The sequence below is a fragment of the Hippocampus bargibanti genome, linkage group LG22 (assembly GCF_051943395.1).
Source record: "Hippocampus bargibanti isolate YZ-2025 linkage group LG22, ASM5194339v1, whole genome shotgun sequence".
Taxonomy (NCBI): Eukaryota; Metazoa; Chordata; class Actinopteri; order Syngnathiformes; family Syngnathidae; genus Hippocampus; species Hippocampus bargibanti.
The window spans coordinates 1235893-1259594 of NC_142755.1; the positions used below are offsets into that span (position 1 = coordinate 1235893).

A 23702-nucleotide genomic window follows, 5' to 3' on the forward strand; every position below is an offset into this window, starting at 1 on the left:
CGTAAAAAAAGCAATGCTTTGTGGGTAATGTAGTCCCAGACTGATTCGTTTTTTTTCATACAGTACTTAACTCCAGTGGATTTTTTTTGTTACGAAATTCACTGTTTCTCGAACTTTGTACACCAAAGTACCACCTAAAACAAATACTTCGCTCTCCAACTACCTTCTAAAATGACCCAGCATATCAAAAGTAATGCAGTAGGTATTTAAGCGTTCATCTAAAACGTTTATTATTGTTCGCACAATTACACATTAAAACTATGTTTAAATATTGAGGGGAAGGGGCAATGAACTTTAATGATAATTCAATTAATACACACGACAAGTAAAGTTACACAAAATGGCCTTGAATGTTTTAAACATGTAAAATCGATAGAAAACACTGATTTTTCTGAAACCGTGGTTGTATTGTAATGTTTTAAAACAACAACAAAAAAAATCATTGAACCTTGAAGAAAACAAAAATGATGTCATCAAAAAGGGACAGCTAATCCTGTTCCTGGCAAAAATGAGGAGCGAATAATGAGAATCTTGGCGAATGAGACAAAGCGGGGAGAAAGAGGGAGGAATAATGATAAATAAAGTGGGACGGTTTTGGACAACAGTTTCATTCCTCGAAATGGACCATGAGCACCATGCTGGAGCCTTTCTTTTCTGGCAAGTACCGTTAAACATACTTCATATCGTGAAAACCTTAATTTATATTGTGGTATGTTGTTATTTTGTTTTAGGGTCAGTTTGGGAACTAAATGTGCTGATTAGGTTAAATGGAAGCAAAATATGACAGATATTAAGCTTGAGTTTTTAGGTTTAGTACTTAGTGTATGTTATATGTGATATGTAATTGGTATGTTTTAATGCAACATTGTGCATTTTTAGCATGTTTTCATAGCAATGTTTCTTTTATTTACGCAATAATTGATACAGAATGCAGTGTAAATAATATATATATATATTATTTTCATTTTCAACAGTAGCCAAAATGGAAGTGTATAGTGCCACTTAGCAGTTTTTTTGACGACGATACTAGTGCAGCGTGTTCTACCGGAAACAAATTCCTTGTGTGTTCTACATACTTGGCAATGAAGATGATTCTGATTCTGATCTGATTCTGATATATATATATATATATAGTTTTCATTTTTTGTGTAAAGAAAAACGTCTGTTAAGCTATAGTTTAAAATGTTTTTTTTTCTTTATGGAAAAGGTAAAAAGAACATAGACTTACTTACCTACATACATGGTGTTTGTGGTTAAATTACGAGGAAAGTCATGCGTGAATATGTTCCAATCGTAGTTTTTCCATTGCTGGCTGGTTGTGGAAGCTTTCTGTAAGGGAGGGTGTTTCAGGACATAACCACTTCCAGATGGTTGTTTTTTTCTTCCCAGCTTTAAACAATGACAAACAAAGCAGATACATATGAAGCCAAGAGAATGTGTCCTGCTGAGTTTTCGGTGTTCATTTGACTCAGCAAAACTCAGATAACAAGCCTTTTAAAAAGAAAAAAGAACAATAAAAAAGACATGAAAAGTGATCATCAATGGAAACATGATGTGATGTGATAGGATGATAAGAGTTTCATTTTTTATTATACTTCCTCTTGTAAGGATGTGGATGGGGGCTATAAAGAACACAAACATCTGGCTTAGGTTTTCCCGAAAAACCAGCGGACGCCCCCCCTGACACTCCTAAATGTCAACAATTTCCCCATAAACTCACTAATAAGCAGACCACATCTTTGTTCAAAAGATAGATAGACAGATGCCTGGATAAATGGATAGATTGATAGTGCGCTAGCTAGCTTTTATCTAAAAGCTAGCTAGCGCACTATCTATCTATTAGCTAGCTAGCAGTTTGCTAGCTAGCTAGCACGCTATCTATCTATCAGATAGCTACCAGTTCGCTAGCTAGCCAGCGGGCTATCTATCTATCAGCTACCTAGCTGTTAGATAGTTAGCTAATGTGCTATCTATCTATCTACCTACCTAGCTAACTGCCAGCTAGCCAGATAAATAGATGGATGCATCACTTATTTCATCAAATAGGTTCAAATGGAGTATATAATTAACAATAATATAATTATCTGAACATAAGCTCTCTATTTGCTATCTAGCTGGCTAGCTATTAGCCATCTATTAGCTAGCAAGCTAGCTTTCTATCTGAGTTACTTTCGGGTTAAGTGAACACCGGCACTGTTCACCCACAGAAAAATGTATCCTGTGACTGTAAAGTGAGAGTTCTGAAAGGCGCTTATGAATGAAATGTATTATTATTATTATTATTGTTTTGGGATTTGCCTTTATTATTTATGTGTTCTCTTTTACAGATTTTTGCACGACCTAAGACACAACCATGAACTATGGCTCTTCTGAGAAAAAGTGAGAATAAATATGTTGCATTATTTTTGTGAAAATAACATTTGGCAAGCAGCACAGAGGCCGGTAGACGTTTAAAACAATTAGCATCCATATGGCGCATCATAAAAATGTCTTCATATCGTTCAAGATGTCTTTTATCAGTCATACATTTGTAGTTAAACATAAATGTGTCTGTGTCTGTGGCAGTCAACCAGATTCTGCTGGTGCTGCTGGTGCTGATGCTGTACTTGGTCCTGCACAGCTCGCTACTCAGAGCCGCCAATCGGCAGCAAATTTCAGGTAAATGCTAGCTTAGCCTTTTTTTTTAATCCGTGACAAATAACTCCGCCTACTCTCAAGGTCACTGGAAGAAACTCGGTGATCGCCCGAGAAAAAAAATTGACAACGTCATCCCCGTCGTCATCTGCGCGTCGGAGGAGCGGATGGGCGCAACTATGGCAACCATCAACAGCATCCATAGCAACACAAATGCAAACGTACTCTTCTATATCGTGACATTACGGGATGCTGTTAAACTAACCAGGTGCAACTTGATTATCATTATTTCTCATGTCATTAGTAATTGTTAAAATTATCTATGCTCCCCTTGCAGACGTTACATTGAGGAAACCCAACTAAAAGGCATCAGATATAAAATTTTGGAGTTTAATCCGATGGTTTTGAAAGGGAAAGTGAAACCGGATTCTTCTAGACCGGATTTACTACATCCAGTTAAGTTTGGTTTAAAAAAATGTTCAGTGACACTAATAGTCCAACTTACGACCGAGTTCCGTTCCGACCAAACGGTTGTAAGTCAAAATGGTCGTAAGTTAAAACCCATTCAACGAACATGTTGCCGGCCTGCTAGCGGGTTGCAGTGCCAGTTGTAGAATAAAAATGTAAAAAATGGAGGTTGTGGTCGTAAGTACGCGTGGTCGTAAGTCAAGCTGGTCGTAAATCGGATGTGACCTGTATATTGATTGCTTTTTTGTTTCTTTTGCAGCTCAACTTTGTGCGCATTTACCTACCGATGCTTGAGATGAACCACGACAGGATTATATACTTAGACGATGATGTCATTGTACAGGGTAGATATACAAAATGGGGCTCGAATCCATTTGACGCCACCATTTTGTGTATTCATTTTTCGCTTACCTGCTCAGGCGACATTCAGGATCTATTTGAAATCAAACTCAAGCCGCAACACGCGGCTGCCTTCGCCAGCGATTGTGACCTGCCATCCACTCACGAGATGGTGGGCAGCGTTAGTATGCAGGTGGGATTCGTTCAGGTGTGGCTCGCAGAGCGTAATGGTTTTCCACGTAAGGCTATCCATCTCTTCTGTAGACGACCTACATGGGCTTCTTGGACTACAGAAAACAAGAAGTGAAAGATCTGGGTATCAATCCAAATGATTGCTCCTTCAACCCAGGTGTGTTTGTGGCGGATATACGCGAATGGACAAAGCAGAAGATTACCAAACAGCTCCAGAAGTGGATGGAGGATAATCTCAGGTATGTTTACAGGCTGCTTTTTGTCATTTTAGGAACATCTGGGAAAAAAAAAAAGAGTTAAAATTGAGGCCCAAAAATGTCGCCTTTTGGAGGAAAGTTGCCACTTTATGATTATATATTTTATTTTCCAACCAGGCTAAACATCTACAGCAGTGCCATGGCAGGCGGTGTGGTCACACCACCTATGCTAATTGTTTTTCATGGCAAATATACCGTGCTGGATCCGATCTGGCACGTCAGACATCTCGGTAAGATAAATGACAAGTCATCATGTGTTATTAATATGAATATTATTATCAATTAATTAATGAGAGACATTGGAAAACATACTACGTACTTTGTAGGTTGGAGTCCAGATTCAGGCTATCCCGAGAACTTCCTGCAGAGGGCGCAGCTGCTCCATTGGAATGGTCCATTCAAACCGTGGGGGTACCCAGCTGTTCATACGGAACGCTGGGAGAAATGGTTCATCCCAGATCCGTCTGGGAGGTTCTCGTTGATTAGGCCGTAGGGCGTGGAACATACCATATTTCGGTCGGGGGCGGGGAGGTTTATGCTATATTTATTTGCATGCAGGAACTGAGCCCTATATTATTTCACTTTTTATATAGCTAATATGTATAATACTACTTTTTAGTCGAATATGGAATTAAATAAGATAGTTTTTATTGTATTCTGTTTTATTTCTACTGCTGTAACAAGTGAAAACCCGAATGTATGAAAATCGGCAAGGAATTGACATCTCACCACAAGAGCAGGCGATTGGGCTACATTTGGCTCTAAAATAGCTTTCGTTTGAAATTCGCTCATAATTTTAAATTAAATTTTACCGTACTCTACACAGATGAGCTCGGTTGTCAATACTTTGAGGGTTGGCTCGAACATTGTTGCTGTAAAAAACAAAACTTGCGTTATAGTCCATTGCCGATTTGCTAGTTGAACTAAGCAACACTCGGGGGGGAAAAAAGAACGACTTACCTGTCAGCTAACTCCATTTAATAGCATCAAATGATATTAGTAATACATGACACTTCCAATAGCATTTTTACATTGACTATATATTTATCTGTTACCACTCTCTGACTTTAGTAACATACTTTCGCTGAGTTGAGGCTCGAGTGGTTCATGTACTCACTCGGTTATCCATTTGTCTTGCCTAGTTTGTGTTGACGTCATAAGAAAGCGACTGAGTGAAACTCGTTGTCGCGCGTTGTGAAGAAAATAAAACTCCTAAATCAATCCAAAATTCTGATTACGGTACTTTTTTTTATTTAAAATGTCTCCCGACACAAACTGCATTAAAAATGTTCGGAATTCAATTTAAGAAAGTTCAGCCAATCTTAAAACGTGTGTCGAAAAGGTTTTAATGTTTATATATATATAAAATCATATATATTGTATATATGTTTTGAGGGTTGATGACGTGCACCAACAATTTTGTTGCAACCCCCAACTTTTATTTGCTCTAATATTATTTCAAAGCATCCCAACAAAACCCCAAACTGCCCCAATAATGAGACGAACACGGCCATCGCTTTGGTATTAACGTGGTCAAGCAGACACTTTTAATTTGTTTGAACAATGAATCATAGAACCTGATCGCTGTCAAGTGATTTTTTTTTTCTTTTCTTAAGTACACCAAGAGGCCCGGAGCTCTGCTTGAACCCAGCACCTTGCCCCTCTTTTTTTCTTTCCTCTATCCTGCAGCTTGGAGATCAAATAAAATTAAACATTAGAAGAAGGAAAAAATATATATAATTCAAAGAAACAAAACAGCATCACTCCTTCCAGATGCCACTTATATCCTGTGTGCTTAGTGGAGAAAGAGAGAGAGAAAAACAAGACGACTGTAGTATTTAAGATTGTGTGGGGAAATGAGCTGTTAATGTAGATTAGCAATTGGGAGATTAGGTAGATCACGTTTGGTTGAAAGAAAGAACAAATAAAATAAGACGGAGGAGGTGGTTAACATCAATACAATCAGAAGGTCTGAGCTCATTAGCGAGGTCGGCTGACACATGCACTAAATAAAATTTAAAAAATAATAATTCAATTGAGGTAAAACTACACCAAAATGACTGCTATCTTGATTTCATCTCTTAACATGAATTTAAATTATACTAAAAAAAAAAAAACAAAACAGGGACTAATTGACGTTATTGCACATGAGCTAAAAGACAGTAATACTATTACAGCTCAATTAACAGACCCCCCCCCTGTCCGACGTGATGAAGGTTCTTTTAACGGCAAACGAAAACAAACAAAAAAAAAAGTTTAGTTGGGTGACAAAAACAATGCAGGAAGAAACAGAAACAAAAAAAGTAAATTGAGTGAAAAAATACAGCGTGCAAGAGCAGAAGGTGAAAAACGGATACTGTGCAGAGATCAGACAGGAAATGGCCGAACAAGTGCTTTGTCAAAATAAAACAACAACAAAATATTTTTTTTTTGAAGCGCATTTAAAAAAATGGCTGTGCTATCCCGAAATAACGGAAAAGCACAAAAAAAACTGTCGGGTTCAACCAAAAAAAAGTGGGAAATCGTTTCGGACATTGAATTAAAAATCAAAATAAAAAAAAGAGGGCAAAAAATATGATGATGTTATTACCCCCCCCCCTCAAAGTTTGCTGCTACATTAAAAACGCACGTATTCATGTGCAACAGGTGGGGGGTGAAAAAAAGCTTTGAAGATCTACACGCTGTTGTTTTTGTCTGTATATATATATATATATATATATATATATATATATATATATATATATATATATATATATATATATATATATATATATTGATATGGGTATGAATGGGTGTCGCTTGGCAGTGTCCAGGGTCCAATAACAGGGCAGAGTGAGTGATTGAGTAAAAACACTGGAGTCGCCACTGAGGTTTATTTTGAAAGGAGTCCCTCTGGGAAAGGAGGCTTACAGCTGGCTGTGGGGCTTCCCCTTACTTCCCCCCGCCTGCGCTCACACCGGCCCGTTGACGGCCACTTCCTGGGGGGTTGGCGTCTCCTCTCTGGGATGGACAGGGGACGCAAGTTTAGAATGGGAATGTCGTCCTGGGTGACGTGCGGGTGTGACCCAGGAATTGGTTTGGCGATTTGGTAAGAGAGTTCCAATTAGAAAGGGGAGGACGTCAATCAAAGTTTTAAAATGAGGAAAACATATGCAGTTTTATGAACGCCTTTTCATACGAAGTTTAAGTCACGAAACGATTCATCAGGGAAAATTCTATAGTTATGAAATACAGGTAACATCCAACTTACGACCGGCTCGACTTACAACCACGACCTACAGATCCTATTGGAGGTCGCAACGCGCTAGCAGGCCAGCAACGCGCCTGGCAATTTTGGCCAGCCAGCCAGCCAGCATCCCACACTTGCACAGCAATCGACTGAGTGATGGCACCAGAGAGGGGCGGGGGTGCGTGTCACTTAGCCTCTGAGTCTCTATTCAACATTTTGAATGGATTTCGACTTACGGCCATTTTGAATTACGACCGTTTGGTCGGAAAGGAACTCGGTTGTAAGTCAAATGTTACTTGTACATGTCAAGTTACAAAATGTAAAAATACAGTATTGGCTTGCTATTTTGATAGATTTTACAAAACATTAATGGTTGAATTTTTTTTGGGTGGGTAGCATCCGACTTAACACCGAATTTGTCGGGGGGGGGGGGGGGGGGGCAGACGTCGGTGGAGTGTGCAAACTTACTTCCTGTCAGTCTGTGGGGTGACGGGCGATTCCTCGGGAGGCTGCTGCAGCTGCTGCTCGGAAGCTTCCGGAGGATCCGACAGGGAGAGGTTCTCAAGGGACTCGCTAATGTCCTCGCTGCAAAAACACAACACAGGTTCACGCTTGACCGTTACGTCATCACACTTTTGATTCAGTAAAGCGCTTCGTCTACTGGTAGAAACATCGCAACTACCGAAAAATATTTAACTCATTCGCTGCCATTCTCAAATTGATTCGGGAATTGAAAAGCCTGACGTGAAGCGCCATTCCCGAATGTATTGTTTTTTTTTTTTTTGCAGGGGTTGCCGAAACAACGCTGGTCAGACCTCTGGCAGTATTTCCCCTTCCACTAGGGGGTAGTGTTTGCCTTTTGTCCTTGTTAGCGCTTTGTTACGGCTTCAGCTGATGTTAAAGCGCGAAAGAAAAAAATAGGGATGTATTGCATTTTGTATAGCCACCCCCATTTCAAGCTCATATAACTCCAGCCCCATATAACTTAGTAATTAACAAGCAAATCTAAGGTTTCTTATGCCGCACTAATTATTATTAATAAAAATAATAAGATAATAATAATAATACAAACAATAATCATAAAAATATTAATAATAATATTAATAATACAAATACTAATAATACAAATAATACTACTACTAATTCTAATAATAATAATAATACTAACAATCCTAATAATGTAGTCCTAAAACGTTTTTTTTTTGCGGGGGGTGCAGATAAAGCGCTGGTCAGACCTCTGCCAATGTTTTTCCCTACCACGAGGGGGCAGCATTTTGCCTTTTATCCATGTTAGCGCTTTGTTACAGCTTCAGCTGTTGTTCAAGCATGATATTAACCAATTTGTATTGTATTTTATACACCTGCCCCCATTTCAAGCTCAGATAACTCCAGACCCATATCATTTAGGAATTAACTATTTTTTTTCCAGATGAAAGAAGAGCGTCTAAGGTTTCTTACGCTGCAGTGAATGTTGATGTCATCCTAAAAGTCAATATTCAGCGAGTCCTGCAATTTTTTGTATGTCGTCTGGCAGTGAATGAGTTAAGATGGAGTTGCGGCGGCGGCGAGGTGCCCTGTAATCTGCAGCCGTGATTCGGGTCTATATTTACCTCACGTGGTAGTTTTCGCTTCAATTATAGTTTTGGCTTGAATTCTAGTTGCCGAGAGACGCGCTTTTGATGCAATAGGGGATTTTCAACCTTGTGGGGCCGGCTGTCTTGCTGCCGGCGGCTGCTTTTGAGACGATCGTTGACGCTGAGGCGGTGGCGATGGCGACCGAGACTTTCTCGCTATCGGAGCCTCCGGGCGAGTCGCCGTCCGAGGCGGTGGGAGGAGCCAACGTCATGTCCCCCGAAGGCCCCACGCAGGGGATGGCGACGGCGCCCGTTCCTGCGCCGGCGCGTGACCGAAGTGAGTGGAGGATAATAAAAGTGGGGGCGAGATTTGGCGGAAGGAAGTTGAACTCACCGGCCTTGTCGTGGTTTTGTTTGGCTTGTTTGTCGGCGTCGCTGCCTCCGGTGTCCACGGGGGAGCTGCAGCGGGGCTCCGACTCTGTGCTGCATGGGAGGAAACAAGATTTTGGGGGCTGTAGAGCCTAACCAAAAAAAATCCCAAATCAAGCAAAACTTACCTGGAGAACGGCTGGAAGGCCGTAAAATTGGCCCAGCCCGTTTCCTGGTTGTCGTTGGCGCCGCCGGCGGCGGGAAGGGCGTCCCACCCCGATGGAGTCTGGCATGCCGCCATCCTGTCAGAGTCCCTGAAATTCGCCGTCCAGCCTGGACCTGCTGACAAAGCGGAAAATTCTTATGAAATATCACTCAGGGAACACTCACTTATCTATATCTATCTATAACATCCAACTTACGACCAGCTCGACTTACGACCACGACCTCCAGATCCTATTTTATACAGTTTAATTCTACGCCTGGCACCGCGACGCGTTAGCAGGCCGGCAACGCGTACGACAATTTTGGCCAGCCAGCCAGCATCTCACGCTCGCACAGCAATCGACCGTGTGATGGCACCAGAGGGGGGGAGGAGTTTGCCAGTCATTTAGCCTCCGAGTCTCTATCCAACATTTTGAATGGATTTCGACTTACGGCCGCTTGGTCGGAACAGAACTCGGCCGCAAGTCGGATGTTACCTGTATATTATTAGTATTTTTTGGTACACGGTTCGATTTTCATGGGGACGCCTCACCTGCGTCTGATGCGTTCTGCTCAAAGTCTTCCTCCTCGTCGGATTCCGAGCCGCAGTCTTGCTCCTGTCCGCCATTTTCCAGGCTGCTCCGGGAGCTTCCGTCCGATGTTTGGGACACACCAAACCTGGGAAACCAAAGGGTGGGATTACAATTTGTGGGATGGCGAGATTTTATTTTTTGGTGGGTGATACCTTGTTCTGGATTTAGCTTGTGTTGCATAGTTGATCTCCTTTTCCTCCCAAATGTCTTCTTCCTCGTCAGCGTCGTCGAATTGATGTATCCGCTCTTTACAGCAGGCTTCAAAAGCAGCCGCATTGGCCTGCATCACCCCCCCAAAAAAATAATTAATAAGTAAATAAATCACATGATCAAACTGCAAAGCAATTTTTTCCCAGTCTTTTAAAATCCCACAAAAATACACTTGCGGAATACTTACACTATTATCATCAGAATCTAAATTGAAGTTTATTTCGGCAATTCTGTCAAATGTGGCACTGTGAGGTTGGGGTGGAAAAAAAACAACGTTACAATACAAGGAGTTAATAAAATCTACACGCGGTGGAGGCGACCGTTCCGACTCACTTGATATTGTCGTCATGTTCGCTGAACTCTTCGTCGTTGAACCCGAACTGATCCACAAAGTTGGCGGTCATCTGCTGGATCTGATAGTCAGAGAAAGCCTGGGAAGGTCAGAGGTCAGAAGGACATCTTTTTTTTTAGGGCCACGCCCCCTGCGTTGATTTGCCCCCCCTCCCCGCCCCAGTTTGTCGCTTACCTGTTGGAGGGACAGGTCATTGGGGAAGGGGCTTTCCATGTCGTCGTCCTCACTGGACGAGTGCATGTTGTGCGTGCTCACCTGGAGGACCCAAACAAAGAGGTTTTACGCACCAAAAACAACAAAAATGACTTTTTATACGTTATTTAATCTTGAAAAAAAGACTGTCGTGTGTCGCTGCAAAAAAATAACAATTTAATCATCGGATGACTTCCTACCAGCTCGACTGTGTTCCTTCTGTTGGTTTCTCGCAATGTCTCGTCCACAAAGCTCTCCCAGCGGCCTCTGCAGTCCTCTGGCAGCTCTGTGTCATAAAAAAAATGTTCGTGAGCTGATGACTTAATAATAATAATAATAATACATTAAGTGTGGCCGGGTTTGCAAGATTGGGGATTTACCTTTGATGAGATCAGCGATCTGGGTCTGCACCGGTCCTTTCTCCAGGTTCTGGACCACCATGTTGGAGATTCTGGTCAGGTGACCCATGTTGCCTCTTCTGGTGCCACCTTCGGCTCTGGGGAAGTCACAGTCGCGTTACGATTGCAAATAACACAATAAAACACAATACAAAAGTAAAATGCAAAACAAAATGAAATATAATAAAAGATAAAAGAAAAACACTGACTGTATTTTATCGTTGTCCTCCCAGGCATCAAGGATCTTTTGTACCAATCGACACTTCTGGAAAAGCTGCACATTTCACACAGAAGGGGGAAACAAGGGATGAAATAGAATATAAACAATCAGCGTGTGCGTACTTTTAGGTGGTAGAAAATGGTGTCAAAAACTGCGTGATATACAAAACAATTGTGGGTTTTTAATTTCACCCAAAAATAACAATCGAGTGGGAGAAATTAAATCATGTCACAAATTGCTGTACTGACTCGGACGCAAACCACCATGAGGTTCACAGAAGACATCTCCTCACGCAGACGTATAAAATGTTCATCGCGGCTAGCTTGCGCAAGCTAACATTAGCGCGTCATCGCCCTGAAAAGAATGGCGCCATTTCTCCGCGCTTACATGTGCCACGAGGGTATTGTGGAGGGAGTTCTGCGAGTCACCGGCCCCGCCCGACTCCGCCACCTCCATGTGAGTTTCGGCGGCCGGTTCCGCCTGCTGCCCGTTTTGGTTCTGGAGGCCCGGGTTGACCCGTTCCTCCGAGGAAGGGTGGTTCAGGATGGCCGCTACGCAGAGCTCCACTTGGAAGTGCAAAAAGTTATTCCACGAGTATTTGAAGAACAGATCCTGCGCGTTGGGACAAAAAAAAAGACAGCAAACACTTAGACAACAAACACTCCGTTGGGAGTCGGGATTTGAAATGGCCGCCGGGCCTACCAGTAGTAGGTCCATGGTGCCCAGGTCGCAGAGCTCCTGACAGATGCTGGGGGAAGTGGTCTGCAGGAGGGCAGCCACCAGGCGGGCCACGTGAAGGCGGGCGTTCCCCAGCGGCTGATCCAGAACGCCAACGGTGGTCAGTATTGCACCTTTCTGCAGACGGGAAGGAGGAAAGATAGCTCGAGGAGCCCGAAAGGAGCGTCGCGGAACGGTCGCTGCTTGGAATTGAAGCGGATTGACACGGGACAGGAGATCTCTTTTCGTCAATGGATGCTAACGGCTTCGACTTTTAGCTTGTAGCAGACGTGCACATTTCACTGTGACGTCTCCGATCCACTGGTGAAAAGGATGCTTTGATCCTCTCTTCATTCTTCATGCGACAAAGAAGGGTGGAGATCGTGCTTAAAATTGAATGACTGTGTGAGTTATATAGTTTGGTTGTTTTGACTTAGGGATGGCGCCGCAAGAGTGCTTGCCTTTACAGGAGCTCCTGTATTTGTTTTCCTTTCATCACTTTGTTACTGTGAAATGTCAATTTCTCCACTGCGAGACTAATAAATCACTGGAAACCTTATGGGGGCTTGCTCATAGATTTTTTTAGCATTCTTATCCACCAAATATTTTAAAAAAGCATATTTTAAACACATTTCAATGTGTTTAAAAATACATGACAAAATGTGTTCTTTCACGATGTTCATGTAGGTACATAAAAAGGTCACGACGTACCTTTGGGGGATCCAGAAGAAGCTGCTGGAAATCTTTTAAATGGGGCTCAATGGCATTTAAAATACTGCTGTTGACAGTGTAAGACCTTTCGTAACCCTGAGAATACAGATCCATGAGCCCTTCCAAACTGGAGGAGGAGACGAAGAAACGACCAATGAGTGACGTTGTACAAATTACGACATTCATCCATCCGAGTGATTTGGACAAAAGTGTGGATGAACGTTAGCGTTAGCGGGGAAGGATCCTGCGCTCACCCAGACCTCCTGGTCTCCAGCAAAGTAAGTAGCACTTGAGTTCCGTTCACGATGGAAGCCTCGTTCCTCTCCCCTTCAAACATGTTCTTGAGGAGTCCTGCTACAGTTTCTTGTCTAGGGCGGAGATCAGAGGGGGGGACGTTTTAACACAGGGTCCGGTTTTTTTTCCAATCGCATCCAATAGTACGAGGGACTTACGACTCGAGCACGGCCAATAGTGGGTCGGCCTCCGTGTTCTCCTGCATCTGATTGGCCTGGTCTCGGCTAAGGCGGATTATGTCACAAAGTGTTTGCGATGCGTTTGATTGTCTCTGAAAAAATTGGAGGGCGGGAAATAAGGACAACGGACGCATGGAAACAATTCCCAAGTGGCTCCAGAAAGACTTACTTCCTCATCTTTCCCAGTATGGATCAGCTCGATGAGTCTTTGAACCAGCTTCTCTTCATTCAGCCACTTTGGGGGGAACATGAAAACGGCTTCGTTAATAAATTATTATTTTTTTTAAATGTCAAATAATCAATAGCGTGTCGAAAATGTGTGCGATTTGTGTTTTTACATGTAGAACCTCCTGCCTCAAGGGGGCAGGCTCCACGCAGCTGATGAGGCGAAGCAGCAAGTCCATCATGGCAGACGCGTCGATGTGTTTCAGCACCAGACCAATGAAGCCTTCCTTTTTCTTCAGAAAGGTGATCACCTGACGACGGGCACGGCACATTTTTTGAGCCTCCGTGACACACCCCCCCCCCCCCCCCTGGACCCCCACTCGATTCCTCACCTCTTCGGTTTTACGGGCAATGAGATTGCCGATGGTTTTGCTGAAGAAGCTGGCGAGCAGCGGGTTGAGGGGCGGGTCCTGCTCCAGGAAGTGGTACAGCATCTCCAGGAGGGATTCTTCTCCGCCCAGCTTATCGTTGATGATGGACACGTCGGAGGTCAGGAGCTCGCAGGCGATGTTGGGAAGCCTTTTTTGGGGGGAGGAAGAAGAAGAAGAAAAGATTTTGGAAGGCGACGGTTGTCATTTTTTTTTGTGTGACTCCCCTGATGATCTGCACAGCTCACACAAACAAATGGAGTTATTTCTATTTCTATCAATCAACTTCTATCCATCAATTTCTATTTCTATCTATTCTATTCTATTTCTATCCATTTCTATTTGTCTTTTGGGCGGGCGGTGGTGGGGACTCCTCACTTGAAGCGGCTCCTCTCCTCCAGGTCCTCGGGTGGCTCGGCGGTGATGAGCGCCACCAGCTCGCGCATGCAGTGGTCCTGCGACAGGAAGAGCAGCAGGCGGCGGTTCTGGGCCTTGCACTCCTGCAGCACGTCATCCTCCTCCATCAGCTCGCGCAGCGTCACGTCCTCCCGATCCAGCAGCTGGTCGATGTGGGACGTGGTGTGCAGGTCAAACTTCCAAAACATGATGGCTGCCGAGGTGGGTCACACAGCCCTGTTGGGGGGAAGTGGACACCACGGACACAAATAGGGATCAAGTAAGTACACTGGAACAGGCACAAAAAAAAATATTGTACTTACCTTGGCTTACAAACTTCATCAGTTCCCAGAAAGTGTGTGTAAGGTGATAAATGTGTATTCCAAACATTCATTTCCCATGGGAAACCATTAAAATGACAATAATCCGTTGCCAGGTCCCCATAAAACATCATTTTCAACTAAATAAGCCTTAAAACTACACACAATACACCTTATTTTATGTAGAATAAATGTGCTATGGTATTGTAATTAAAGGAATAATTTGTACAGTATAATAAAGTCGTTTTATTGACCTTTGTGATGGTCATTGATGGCTTGATGGAATGGATAGCTTTTTGCATCAAGTGTCTCAAGGAGCTCTGGGTTGTACATCTTAAAAGTTGTGATATTGCCAACAGCAACAGATGCAGGCAGACACACAAGAAACTTGATGAACAGATGGTTCCCTTGCTTGTATTTTCATTTCAAATTGAACTTGTGCGGGTTATTTGTGGAGCCTGATTGATGGGATATTTTAACCTTCCAGTGTACACTCTGTCTTTGAACTATCAATAAAGTTGAAACGAGTCCAAATTTCACTGTGTTTTTTTTATCCACGTTCTCACCTTTTCACCTATTCTCGTGAATTCAACGTTCGTAAGGCGAAAAGTTCGTAAGGTGAGGTATCACTGTACTTTATACCATCCTATTAATTTCCTCGCGTACCTACCAGTGAATGAAATGTGGATATCTCTAATCAGACCTCCCGCGCAGGCAGGCAGGCAGGCATTTGTGTTCTTGCAGACGACAGAAAGTGTGGCGAGGCCTGGCATTTATCAGCGTGGGTCTCCTTTTAAAATGATTGCCTCTTGAGGAGACGGGACGCTGGGAGGCTCACCATAACCTGGAAAGTGAGGGAAAGTGGAGGGAGGATGGCAAAAGACATCAATAAACATGAGCGGAATGATAGCTGGTACAGTTAGCATGAAAGTGCTTGAAAATTAGTTTGTTTTAATTTCATTTCTGAATCAAACTTGGAAAACAAGTAATAATAACAATGATAATTTTCGTTGTACTAAATTCATCCTGTCTACTTGATAACTAATGTTAAGCAGATTCCTTACTTACAGACAGTGTATTGTCGGTGTTCAGAACATTACATGAACGCACCACAATAATCACGGACCCGGAAGACAAAACACAGGAGGAAAAACATATACAACACGCACTGAAAAAATGCCAATATCCCCAGTGGGCAATAACTAAAGGGGCAGAGCAGGTCAAAAACAAAAACAACACAAGACAGGGAAGAAAGAAAAAGCAAACAAACAAACAAGAACACAGAGCAATGGTAACACTACCGTACATAAGAGGAATCACAGAACGCATACAAAGGGCACTGAGGAAACACAACATAAACACACCGGTCAAACCACACACAACTCTCCGTCAAATCTTGGTACACCCAAAGGACAGAATACTCCCGGAAAACAAATGTAACTCAATATATGAAATCCCATGCAAGTCATGCAATAAATCATACATCGGGGAGACAGGAAGGAGTTTCAATACAAGAAAGAAAGAGCACAAGAACGAGTGCGAGAAGGAGACGGCAACAATCCAAACAAGAGCAATAAAAGAACAAGCACAACAGGAGCACCATAAATCAGCCATCACGGACCACTGCAAAAGAGAGAACCACATCATGGACTGGGGGAAGGCCAGAGTCATCCGCACCGAAGACAACAAACATCAGCGCTGGATCAGGGAGGCCATTGAAATCCGAAAGCGAGGACCAAGGACCATCAACAGGGATGAGGGAGCTTACATGCTCTCTACTACCTGGAGCAGCATCCTGGAGGGACGAGCGGACAGCGGGGGGCGTGGCTTGCCTGTCAGTTCTGACAGGTAGGTCACGCCCTCATAGCAACACCAGCTGAAAATGGCGCGTCACAGCAACATCCGTGACACTCTGACGAAGGCGGAAGTAGTCGCCGAAACATGTCAGGTATTTGAACACCGACAATACACTGTCTGTAAGTAAGGAATCTGCTTAACATTAATGATAATTTTCATTTACAAGCACCTTTCAAAACTTTCAAGCTAACTTTCACAGGGCATTTAAACATTTTAGGGATGACAACAACAACAAAACAAAAAAAAAAAAAAAAAAAAAAAAAAAAAAAAAAAAAAAAAAAAAAAAAAAAAAAAAAAAAAAATCGGAAAATATGAACAGTAATGGCATCTTTTAGCATTGTATTTATTTTTTTTGATAGCATCGCCTGTTCAAAGGCTTAGGTTTTAAGACTTATTTAGTTGAAAATGATGTTTTATGGGGACCTGGGAACGGATTGTTCTCATTTTAATGGTTTCTTATGGGAAATAAATGTTTGGAAGACAAACTTTTCACTTTCTGGGAACCAATTAAGTTCGTGAGCTGAGGTATCGCTGTAAAACCATCATACAGACATATACTGTAGTTATATGTATAACTAACCATAACCCTCGTTTTCTTGATTGCCCCGTTGTCAGAGTCAAACAAATGATGAAGTCAACCATCTTCATGTTAATTATGACATTTAATTAAACGGGAAGTCAAAAATGTTCTTTCAAATATTCTGTGTACTCATTCATCTATACACGGCATTCCGATCAATGTGGCCTGTGTGGAATATGAATTAAGCACAAAATAATATATTTTCTAGGTATCTATTAGCTAGCTAGGTAGCTAGCTTTCTACCTATTTTGCGTTACTTCCAGGTTGATTTTGATTCCGCAAATTCGGTATTTGGACACTAAAAGGCGAATGACGGCCAAGTGGGCAATTTCCTGCCATGGCAGGTACGATCCCGAGCTGTGACGGAGGCAGAATGGCCGCCGACGTGACGGGCAGAGCCAGAAAAGCAAGACACGAGTGTGACCCGCACTTTTCGAGGGAGGCACGCCTGAAGACAAAAAACCCAGAGTAGGATTTTTGTGTTACGTGATGTCATGGCGGATGTCGTTTAGTTTGATCAACTTTTTCCAATGAGCGTGCGAGCCATCGCAAAAAGATGCTTTGACGCTTTCCCGCCTCTTTATTTGACACATCGAACGCAACGGTAGCCGTGAGCGGCGTCCATCTGGCATACAATTACAGAGTACACAAGCGCAATAATAACCTCGCGGGCTGAGACAGCGGACGCTTCAATTCTGACATCCGAAATAGAGAGCCGCCGGAGGCGACCGCAACGACAACAATCAGCTAAACGCGCGGGACGGTTGAGGCAAAAAAGGGGGACGATAGTTGAAAAGAATCAAAGGAAATGGAATTGAGATCATTTTTTTCCTCTCCCGCCGGGAAGAATGTCAACACGACAGAAGCCGCCAAAAGTTGCAACGCTGCGCTTAGCGCGTACGAGAATTGGAATGAGCGAAGATCCAGAATTGTCGAGCTAAGCTAGGTGTCAAAATTCCCACCCTGAGCTAAACAGAAAAGTGTGAAAACCAAAAATTTGCAACATCAGCAGTTCTCATCGCAACGCACCTTGTCGTTTATAAGGCATTATCACGGGACTTTATTGTGGTCAAATTATAACTTATCGGTGCTCCTTTGGAAAAGCTAACCTGGAAATGGTTGTGCAAGTGTGTAATGATGGATTCAAAAGAGCAGAAATCTCAAATTTCCAAGCTTGTAATGTCATAACTTAAAAAAACAGGAGAGCTATTAAATAATGTGTGGCCGAAATAAATACATATCAGCTTTTAAAAGTTTCGCTACAAATGTTACTGACAACCGACTGGCGGGTAAGATTTCTGATTGCCTGTGATTTTAGTCCTGTTTTATTTCCATCCAGAAATTGTCAAATCTGTAAATTGTCAATAACACTGAATATATGCATATTGTACTTTTTTCTGTTTCAGAGTCCCAAAACGAGGACTCCCTGCAATCCAATTTTGATGATTTAATACGGGAACATTTGTACTTTGACCTTTATACTCTACGATTGTTACTACCCTGTGACATTTTCTTAAAAGCTCAAAAAATGACTTGCAAATTGATCCTATTTGGATGGGTACACTGCGTAGACTTCATTTTAAAAATGTGACCCCAAAGTATTTTGATAAATGAAAGTATTACAAGCTCTCATAGATGCCGATTTGTAGGTAATATTGTGCGCAAAGATTATGAAATTAATGTCAAGCTTGGCGTGAAAGCCTGCTGACAACAGAGGAGGGGGTCGGATTTCTGTTTACTTGAATCCTAAAGGGGGGGGGCAGAAGGAACGCCGTAAGAGTCAGTAGATTTAAAGAGTATTTAACTTGATATTTCCACTGATAAACGACGTGAAACGGGGCGCGAGTTCGTCGACCTGATGATCATTTATCGTCAACGGCACATGGCTCGACAGACGCTGGCCTCGAACGACTCCGAACGGCCTCTCTTTCACAACGTAACGGTCGATAAAGTTGATTCAAACGGACGCAAATCGGGAGACGAAATGGGGCAAAAAATGAACACGACGTTTGCTGAACTGCCAGTCGATTTCCAATGGCGCCGAGGTTATGTTCATCGCCCTTAAGGGGTCACTCGACTTAAGACAATTCGGCGAAGTTAGTCAGTTGTGTGCCGCTAACGCTAGCTTGTGGGTAGCAACTTCTTCGCGCAAGTTAGCCATTTTTAGCTTTAGTTCCTCCTTTTACGTTGAGGTCCGCACGGAAGCTAATTAGCCGCTATGGTTAACGTTAAATGGAGTTAGCACTCCCCCATTGCACACAACTTTAGTTTAAACTTTAGGGCCGAACCGAGTAAAGTCGTCACATCCAATCTACCACACGAGAAACTTACCTTTGAATATCCCCCGTGTGCTTTTTCTTCTTTCTCGTCTACGTTAGATCGTTACAGGACTTTTTTCCCCTCTCCCCCCAGCCCGACCCCTTAGTCACTAGCACCCCCCTCCAGAGCACAATTAGCCGCGTTAGCTTCACTGCATGAACCCCGTCTGGAGATTTGTTTGGAGAAGAAGAACCCGGGTCAGCCTGCGACCGTTCGAACAAGCAGGCAGGAGGCTGCCTGTTAGCTTCAAGTTAGCCCCCCGACCTTAAGTCCAAAACGCGGCTTTTAAAATCCAACCCTGGAAGCAGTTATCGGGCCACAGGCCGCTTGTCGGACATCGACGAATCCGAGATGTGTTCTTTCTGATGGAGCACGTTCGATTCGAAGAAAATCCAAACGCGTAGCTAAGTTTAGCATGCAAAGCAGGAAAAACTCAGTCATATTTTTTCGATCAAAATGGCGACGCGGGGTGACGGGGACGCGCAGCAGTGCCGCGCTGGAGCGTGCATGTTGGGAATCTGAACAAAATCTCTTTTTTTAATGACAATTAAACACATATTTTATAGCTATATAAAATATATAGTACATATATAAATATTTTTAAATATAAATGGAAAATGTCACTTCATTTTTTTTTTTTTGTGGAGCCATGACAATACACACACCGTCGGTGCCTGAATGCACGTTTACACGAATGGACCACGAACTTGATTCCTCCGAAATTAATTTTCAAAGAACCATGATTCTGTAAACACAAAAACGTAATTATGAGTCATGACTTCGCCTCCTTGCTTCCTTCCATCAATCCTTCCTCTCTCTCTTAATCCCATAATGCACCGCGCCGACTCATTCAGATCATGGACCAAAGCGGTAAGTGTTATTTCCTCACCCCCCCCCAACCGCAATAAAATACTGTTTCGCGATTTTAGATGAAAATCAAACAACATCGCCCCCAGAGTGGAACAATATTAATTTAATTAGATAGTTAAAATCGCTAAATCGCGTTGCTAAACGTACAGACGCTAACGTTCCGTTGAACATGGGCCAGATTAGCGTCAACGAGCCACTGATCCGCCCCAATAGTCAATAAAAGTTAACAAATATCTCACCACTGAAACATTTTATACAGGCCATAAATTACACCACCGATTTTAACTTGTAATTAATCCATATTCATAATGTGGAGGTGCTACATGATGTTATGGTAGCGCAGAGAAGCCGATTGAAATGCTAATGTAGTTAGCATCTATGCTTCAAGAGCTAGCACGGCAAATCTGATGGCATAGGAGTCATGTTTTGGTTTTAGGATTGGTTTAAACAGTTCAGATTGGGCTCCTTTAAGTTGTGCGTTCTGATTGGTGGTTAAAAATCATGATATTTTGAAACTTTACTTCATGATTACATTTCCCAACATCTCTTCATTGCTTCTTATACAGTATGTGCACATAGTTCAGGTCAGGTTTTCTAGTTGTGATAATGTTTCTTTCCTTTGGCAGACAACGATCTCCAAGGAAGCGATGGCTCAGGGAGCCTGGGTGGCCCAGACGTCCGCAGGCGCATCCCCATCAAGCTCATCTCCAAGCAGCCCTTGAGGCTCAAACCTCCCCTGCGTGTGCAGAGACCAGGCAACAGGCCGCAGCTGAAGATCGAAAATGCAGAAAAAGATGGTACACACTTTTTTTTTGGGGGGGGGGGGGGGGGGGGTGTACCACCGGAGAACCTCACTTGTCGGCGTTTTATCGTTTCCGTTTATCCCTCGCAGATAAGTTCGGCATCAAGCAAGATAAGTTTGACTGCGGGGGTAAATCGGGAGATGTGTTTGCTGCCCAGAGGAGATACCCACAACAGCTGTTTTGGGATTATAAGGTATTCTAAAAATCCGGAGTCCTGTGGATGATGTTTACTAACCTATCTTGTGGTTCTATGGTAACAGTTGAATCTCATCGGTGAAAGGGATGACGTCCCAATTCACTTCTGTGACAAATGCGGCCTTCCCATTCATCTGTATGGACGCATGGTACGTGCCGGATCATTTTGGACTTGTCCCTGAAAAATAAGAATCAAGTTAATATTCACCTTTCATTATTTTCACCAGATTCCTTGCAAACATGTCTTCTGCTACGAATGCGCTTTGCTGCATGAAAAGAAAGGAGAGAAGCTTTGCCCTGGGTAAGATTTCAATACGTGCGCATGAAAAAAAAATAATGTTGTCGTTTGATGGCGGATTAATGTGTGTCATATTTAATATTTTGCCTTCAGGCTGACCATGTACAGCTGCACAGACGCGGTGCAGCGCATCGAGCAGTGCCAGAGAGGCTCACTGTACATGTGCAGCGTGGTGTCGGGCTGCAAGCGCACGTACCTGTCTCAGCGGGACCTCCAAGCCCACGTCAACCACCGCCATTTGAGGTCCGGCAAGTCGTCATCGGGCCGCCAGGAGCCCGTTCACCTGCCGCCGGCGTCCGACATCCCCGAACGCTTCCGCGTGCCCCCTCCCCACATCACCAAGAACCACGTGCACCACCCCAACCCGCACCCGCACGGCGGCCACGACCCGTACGGGCAGCCGCCGCCCCCGGTGCCCCACGACGGCCCCCCGGAGACGTACCGCATCGCCACGGTGACCACGCGCAAACACAGCAACCTCATCACCGTGCCCATCCATGACAATTCATCCGGGTCCGGCCAGCCCCCCCACCACCGCCCCGGAGACTACCCCCCGCAGCCGCCCGTGGTGCCGCACGCCCACCACATGATGGGCCCCCCGCCGCCGCCGCCGCAGCAGCATTTCGGGCCGCCTCCCCCGCCGCCGCCTATCAACCACCCCATGCAGCACCCACCCCAGGGATCCGGGACACCGCACATGGTGTTCAACCCGTCCCAGCCGCCACCCATGACCACGGCGCCGCCTCCGATCACCCCGCCGCCGGGTCACATGATGGGCCAAATGCCGCCCTACATGAACCACCCGCCCCCGGGACCCCCACCCCAGCATAGCGGACCCCCGGTCAACGCGCCCCCTCCCCATCATTACAATCCCAACTCCATGCAGCAGTTCCCCGAAGACCAAGGCACGCTCAGCCCGCCGTTCAACCAACCGGGAGGTCTCAGTCCCGGAATGTGGCCCGCTCCCAGGGGGCCGCCCCCTCCGCGGATGCCGGGACCACCTCCCGGGCCCGGACCCCACCACCCGGACCAAGGCCGCTACCGACCGTACTATCAGTAAATGGCCATCTTAATGACTGGGCGATTGGCTTGGAAAATTTCCGTGGGAATTTGAATTGATATCCAAGTTAAATTTTTCCAGAGACGGACGGACGGACATTCGGGCAGAAAAAATAGCGTTAAATTCTCCCAAGTCAAAATTTGGCTTGTAATTATTTTCATTTATTTACGTTCACAATTTAGAGTCAACCTGAAATTTCCGAATTTTAATTCCCATGGAAAAGTTCCCATTTAAATGTCAGGAAATTTGCAACCCTAGCGAGCTGTACCACAAATTTACTGGTCAACCCCAGGGTTGCAGTGTCTAAATAAGTTTTTGCAATTATTTTTGCCACTTCAGGGGCACATTTTTTTGTTATTCGCTTTTTTGCTGAGCAGACAATAGACTCCCACCCCCTTTTTTAACCCCACCCTCAAAAAAAGTAATTTTTCTTTGTTATATGTCAGCTGACTCATCTATCCTGGTACTTTACTTCATCAATGACGTTTTAACAATCAAATTCCATCTGATGTTGATCTTCAGAAACTATTTTGAGTTTTCATTCACATGTTGAGATGTTTTAGTCCTCTGTGCCAAGGTTGATGGAAAAAGTGACTTTAAATATGTTTTGGCTTTTAACTGAATGTCACCAATAAAACTCGATTAGCACAAAAAAAAGTGTTGTCTTTCAACAGTAAAATCTTATTCAATCTAAAAATGTATTTTTAATTCAATCACTAGCAGACAATGTACAAAAAAATGTGTCCGCTCCAGTGCCAGGGTTTTTGTCATTATCACTCAAATTGCAGGACCCACAGAATATTATTAATTTTAGGACTACATAAATATTCAATGCAGCGTAAGAAATGTTAGACTCTTATTTTTTCATATGAAAAAGTTAATTCCTAAGTTATATTGTTCTGGAGTTATCTGAGCTTGAAATGGGGGCGGCTGTACAAAAAAAAAACAATACAGTAGCTTTCTATTTGCTATGAATTTGCTACCTATTAGCTCACTGGCCGGCTAGCTAGCTATCTGGCTGGCTATCTATTAGTTATATAGCTAGTTGTCTAGCTGGCTATCTATTAGCTAGCTAGCTTTCTATCTATTAAATTCAGGACTGTCAACAAGTTAACTAACGACATTATTCAAGAACTATTTTTCAACACAAACTATTTTCCGATTTTAGCACCACATATCGGTTATACCCGCATTTGATTTAATAACGCTAGTTAATAACGGTAATTAACGCAAAAAGTTTCCAATTGCCGATAAATGTTGCAAGATGGTAACAAAGTAC

The 23702-nt window shown here is 43.5% G+C and overlaps 3 protein-coding genes and 1 long non-coding RNA gene across 8 annotated transcripts; 2 read left to right on the forward strand and 2 right to left on the reverse strand.

Annotated features, from left to right (window-relative positions):
• Positions 1-256: 256 nt before the first annotated feature.
• glt8d2 (glycosyltransferase 8 domain containing 2) lies at positions 257-4713 on the forward strand. 3 transcript variants are annotated; one of them, XM_088988647.1, is made up of 10 exons: positions 262-657; positions 2328-2379; positions 2566-2658; positions 2719-2902; positions 2972-3089; positions 3362-3446; positions 3522-3634; positions 3706-3872; positions 4008-4120; positions 4217-4713. In XM_088988647.1, exons 2-10 carry the CDS (start codon positions 2361-2363, stop codon positions 4381-4383), a joined length of 1059 nt encoding a protein of 352 aa, XP_088844773.1. In that variant the 5' UTR covers positions 262-657; positions 2328-2360; the 3' UTR covers positions 4384-4713. The 3 variants fall into 3 exon arrangements, with proteins under 3 accessions (XP_088844771.1, XP_088844773.1, XP_088844772.1); XM_088988645.1 differs by having other exon boundaries at positions 257-657; positions 3362-3634; XM_088988646.1 differs by lacking the exon at positions 262-657 and having other exon boundaries at positions 1234-2379; positions 3362-3634.
• Positions 3591-4349, reverse strand: LOC148881521 (uncharacterized). Its single transcript, XR_016113656.1, has 3 exons — positions 4210-4349; positions 3837-3910; positions 3591-3728 (listed from the first exon to the last, which is right to left on the reverse strand). It is a non-coding gene; the product is annotated as an uncharacterized LOC148881521 (long non-coding RNA).
• A 694-nt stretch (positions 4714-5407) lies between the features above and the next one.
• On the reverse strand, positions 5408-19644 carry LOC148881522 (serine/threonine-protein phosphatase 6 regulatory subunit 2-like). Of its 3 annotated transcripts, none has more exons than XM_088988631.1 (24): positions 19210-19644; positions 15112-15285; positions 14104-14358; positions 13690-13876; positions 13471-13608; positions 13302-13367; positions 13112-13224; positions 12914-13027; positions 12660-12786; positions 11934-12086; positions 11619-11843; positions 11221-11285; positions 10994-11109; positions 10814-10899; positions 10596-10676; positions 10403-10482; positions 10257-10314; positions 10012-10139; positions 9820-9944; positions 9251-9404; positions 9088-9176; positions 8820-9009; positions 7588-7704; positions 5408-6890 (listed from the first exon to the last, which is right to left on the reverse strand). In XM_088988631.1, the coding sequence occupies exons 3-24, from the start codon at positions 14328-14330 to the stop codon at positions 6842-6844; spliced, it is 2688 nt and encodes an 895-aa protein (XP_088844757.1). In that variant the 5' UTR covers positions 14331-14358; positions 15112-15285; positions 19210-19644; the 3' UTR covers positions 5408-6841. The 3 variants fall into 3 exon arrangements, with proteins under 3 accessions (XP_088844757.1, XP_088844756.1, XP_088844755.1); XM_088988630.1 differs by having other exon boundaries at positions 9251-9401; positions 10403-10500; XM_088988629.1 differs by having other exon boundaries at positions 10403-10500; positions 19210-19643.
• A 172-nt stretch (positions 19645-19816) lies between these two features.
• Positions 19817-23090, forward strand: cbll1 (Cbl proto-oncogene like 1). Its single transcript, XM_088988637.1, has 6 exons — positions 19817-20067; positions 20694-20864; positions 20960-21063; positions 21131-21214; positions 21293-21366; positions 21457-23090. The coding sequence occupies exons 1-6, from the start codon at positions 20055-20057 to the stop codon at positions 22421-22423; spliced, it is 1413 nt and encodes a 470-aa protein (XP_088844763.1). The 5' UTR covers positions 19817-20054; the 3' UTR covers positions 22424-23090.
• Positions 23091-23702: the final 612 nt, after the last annotated feature.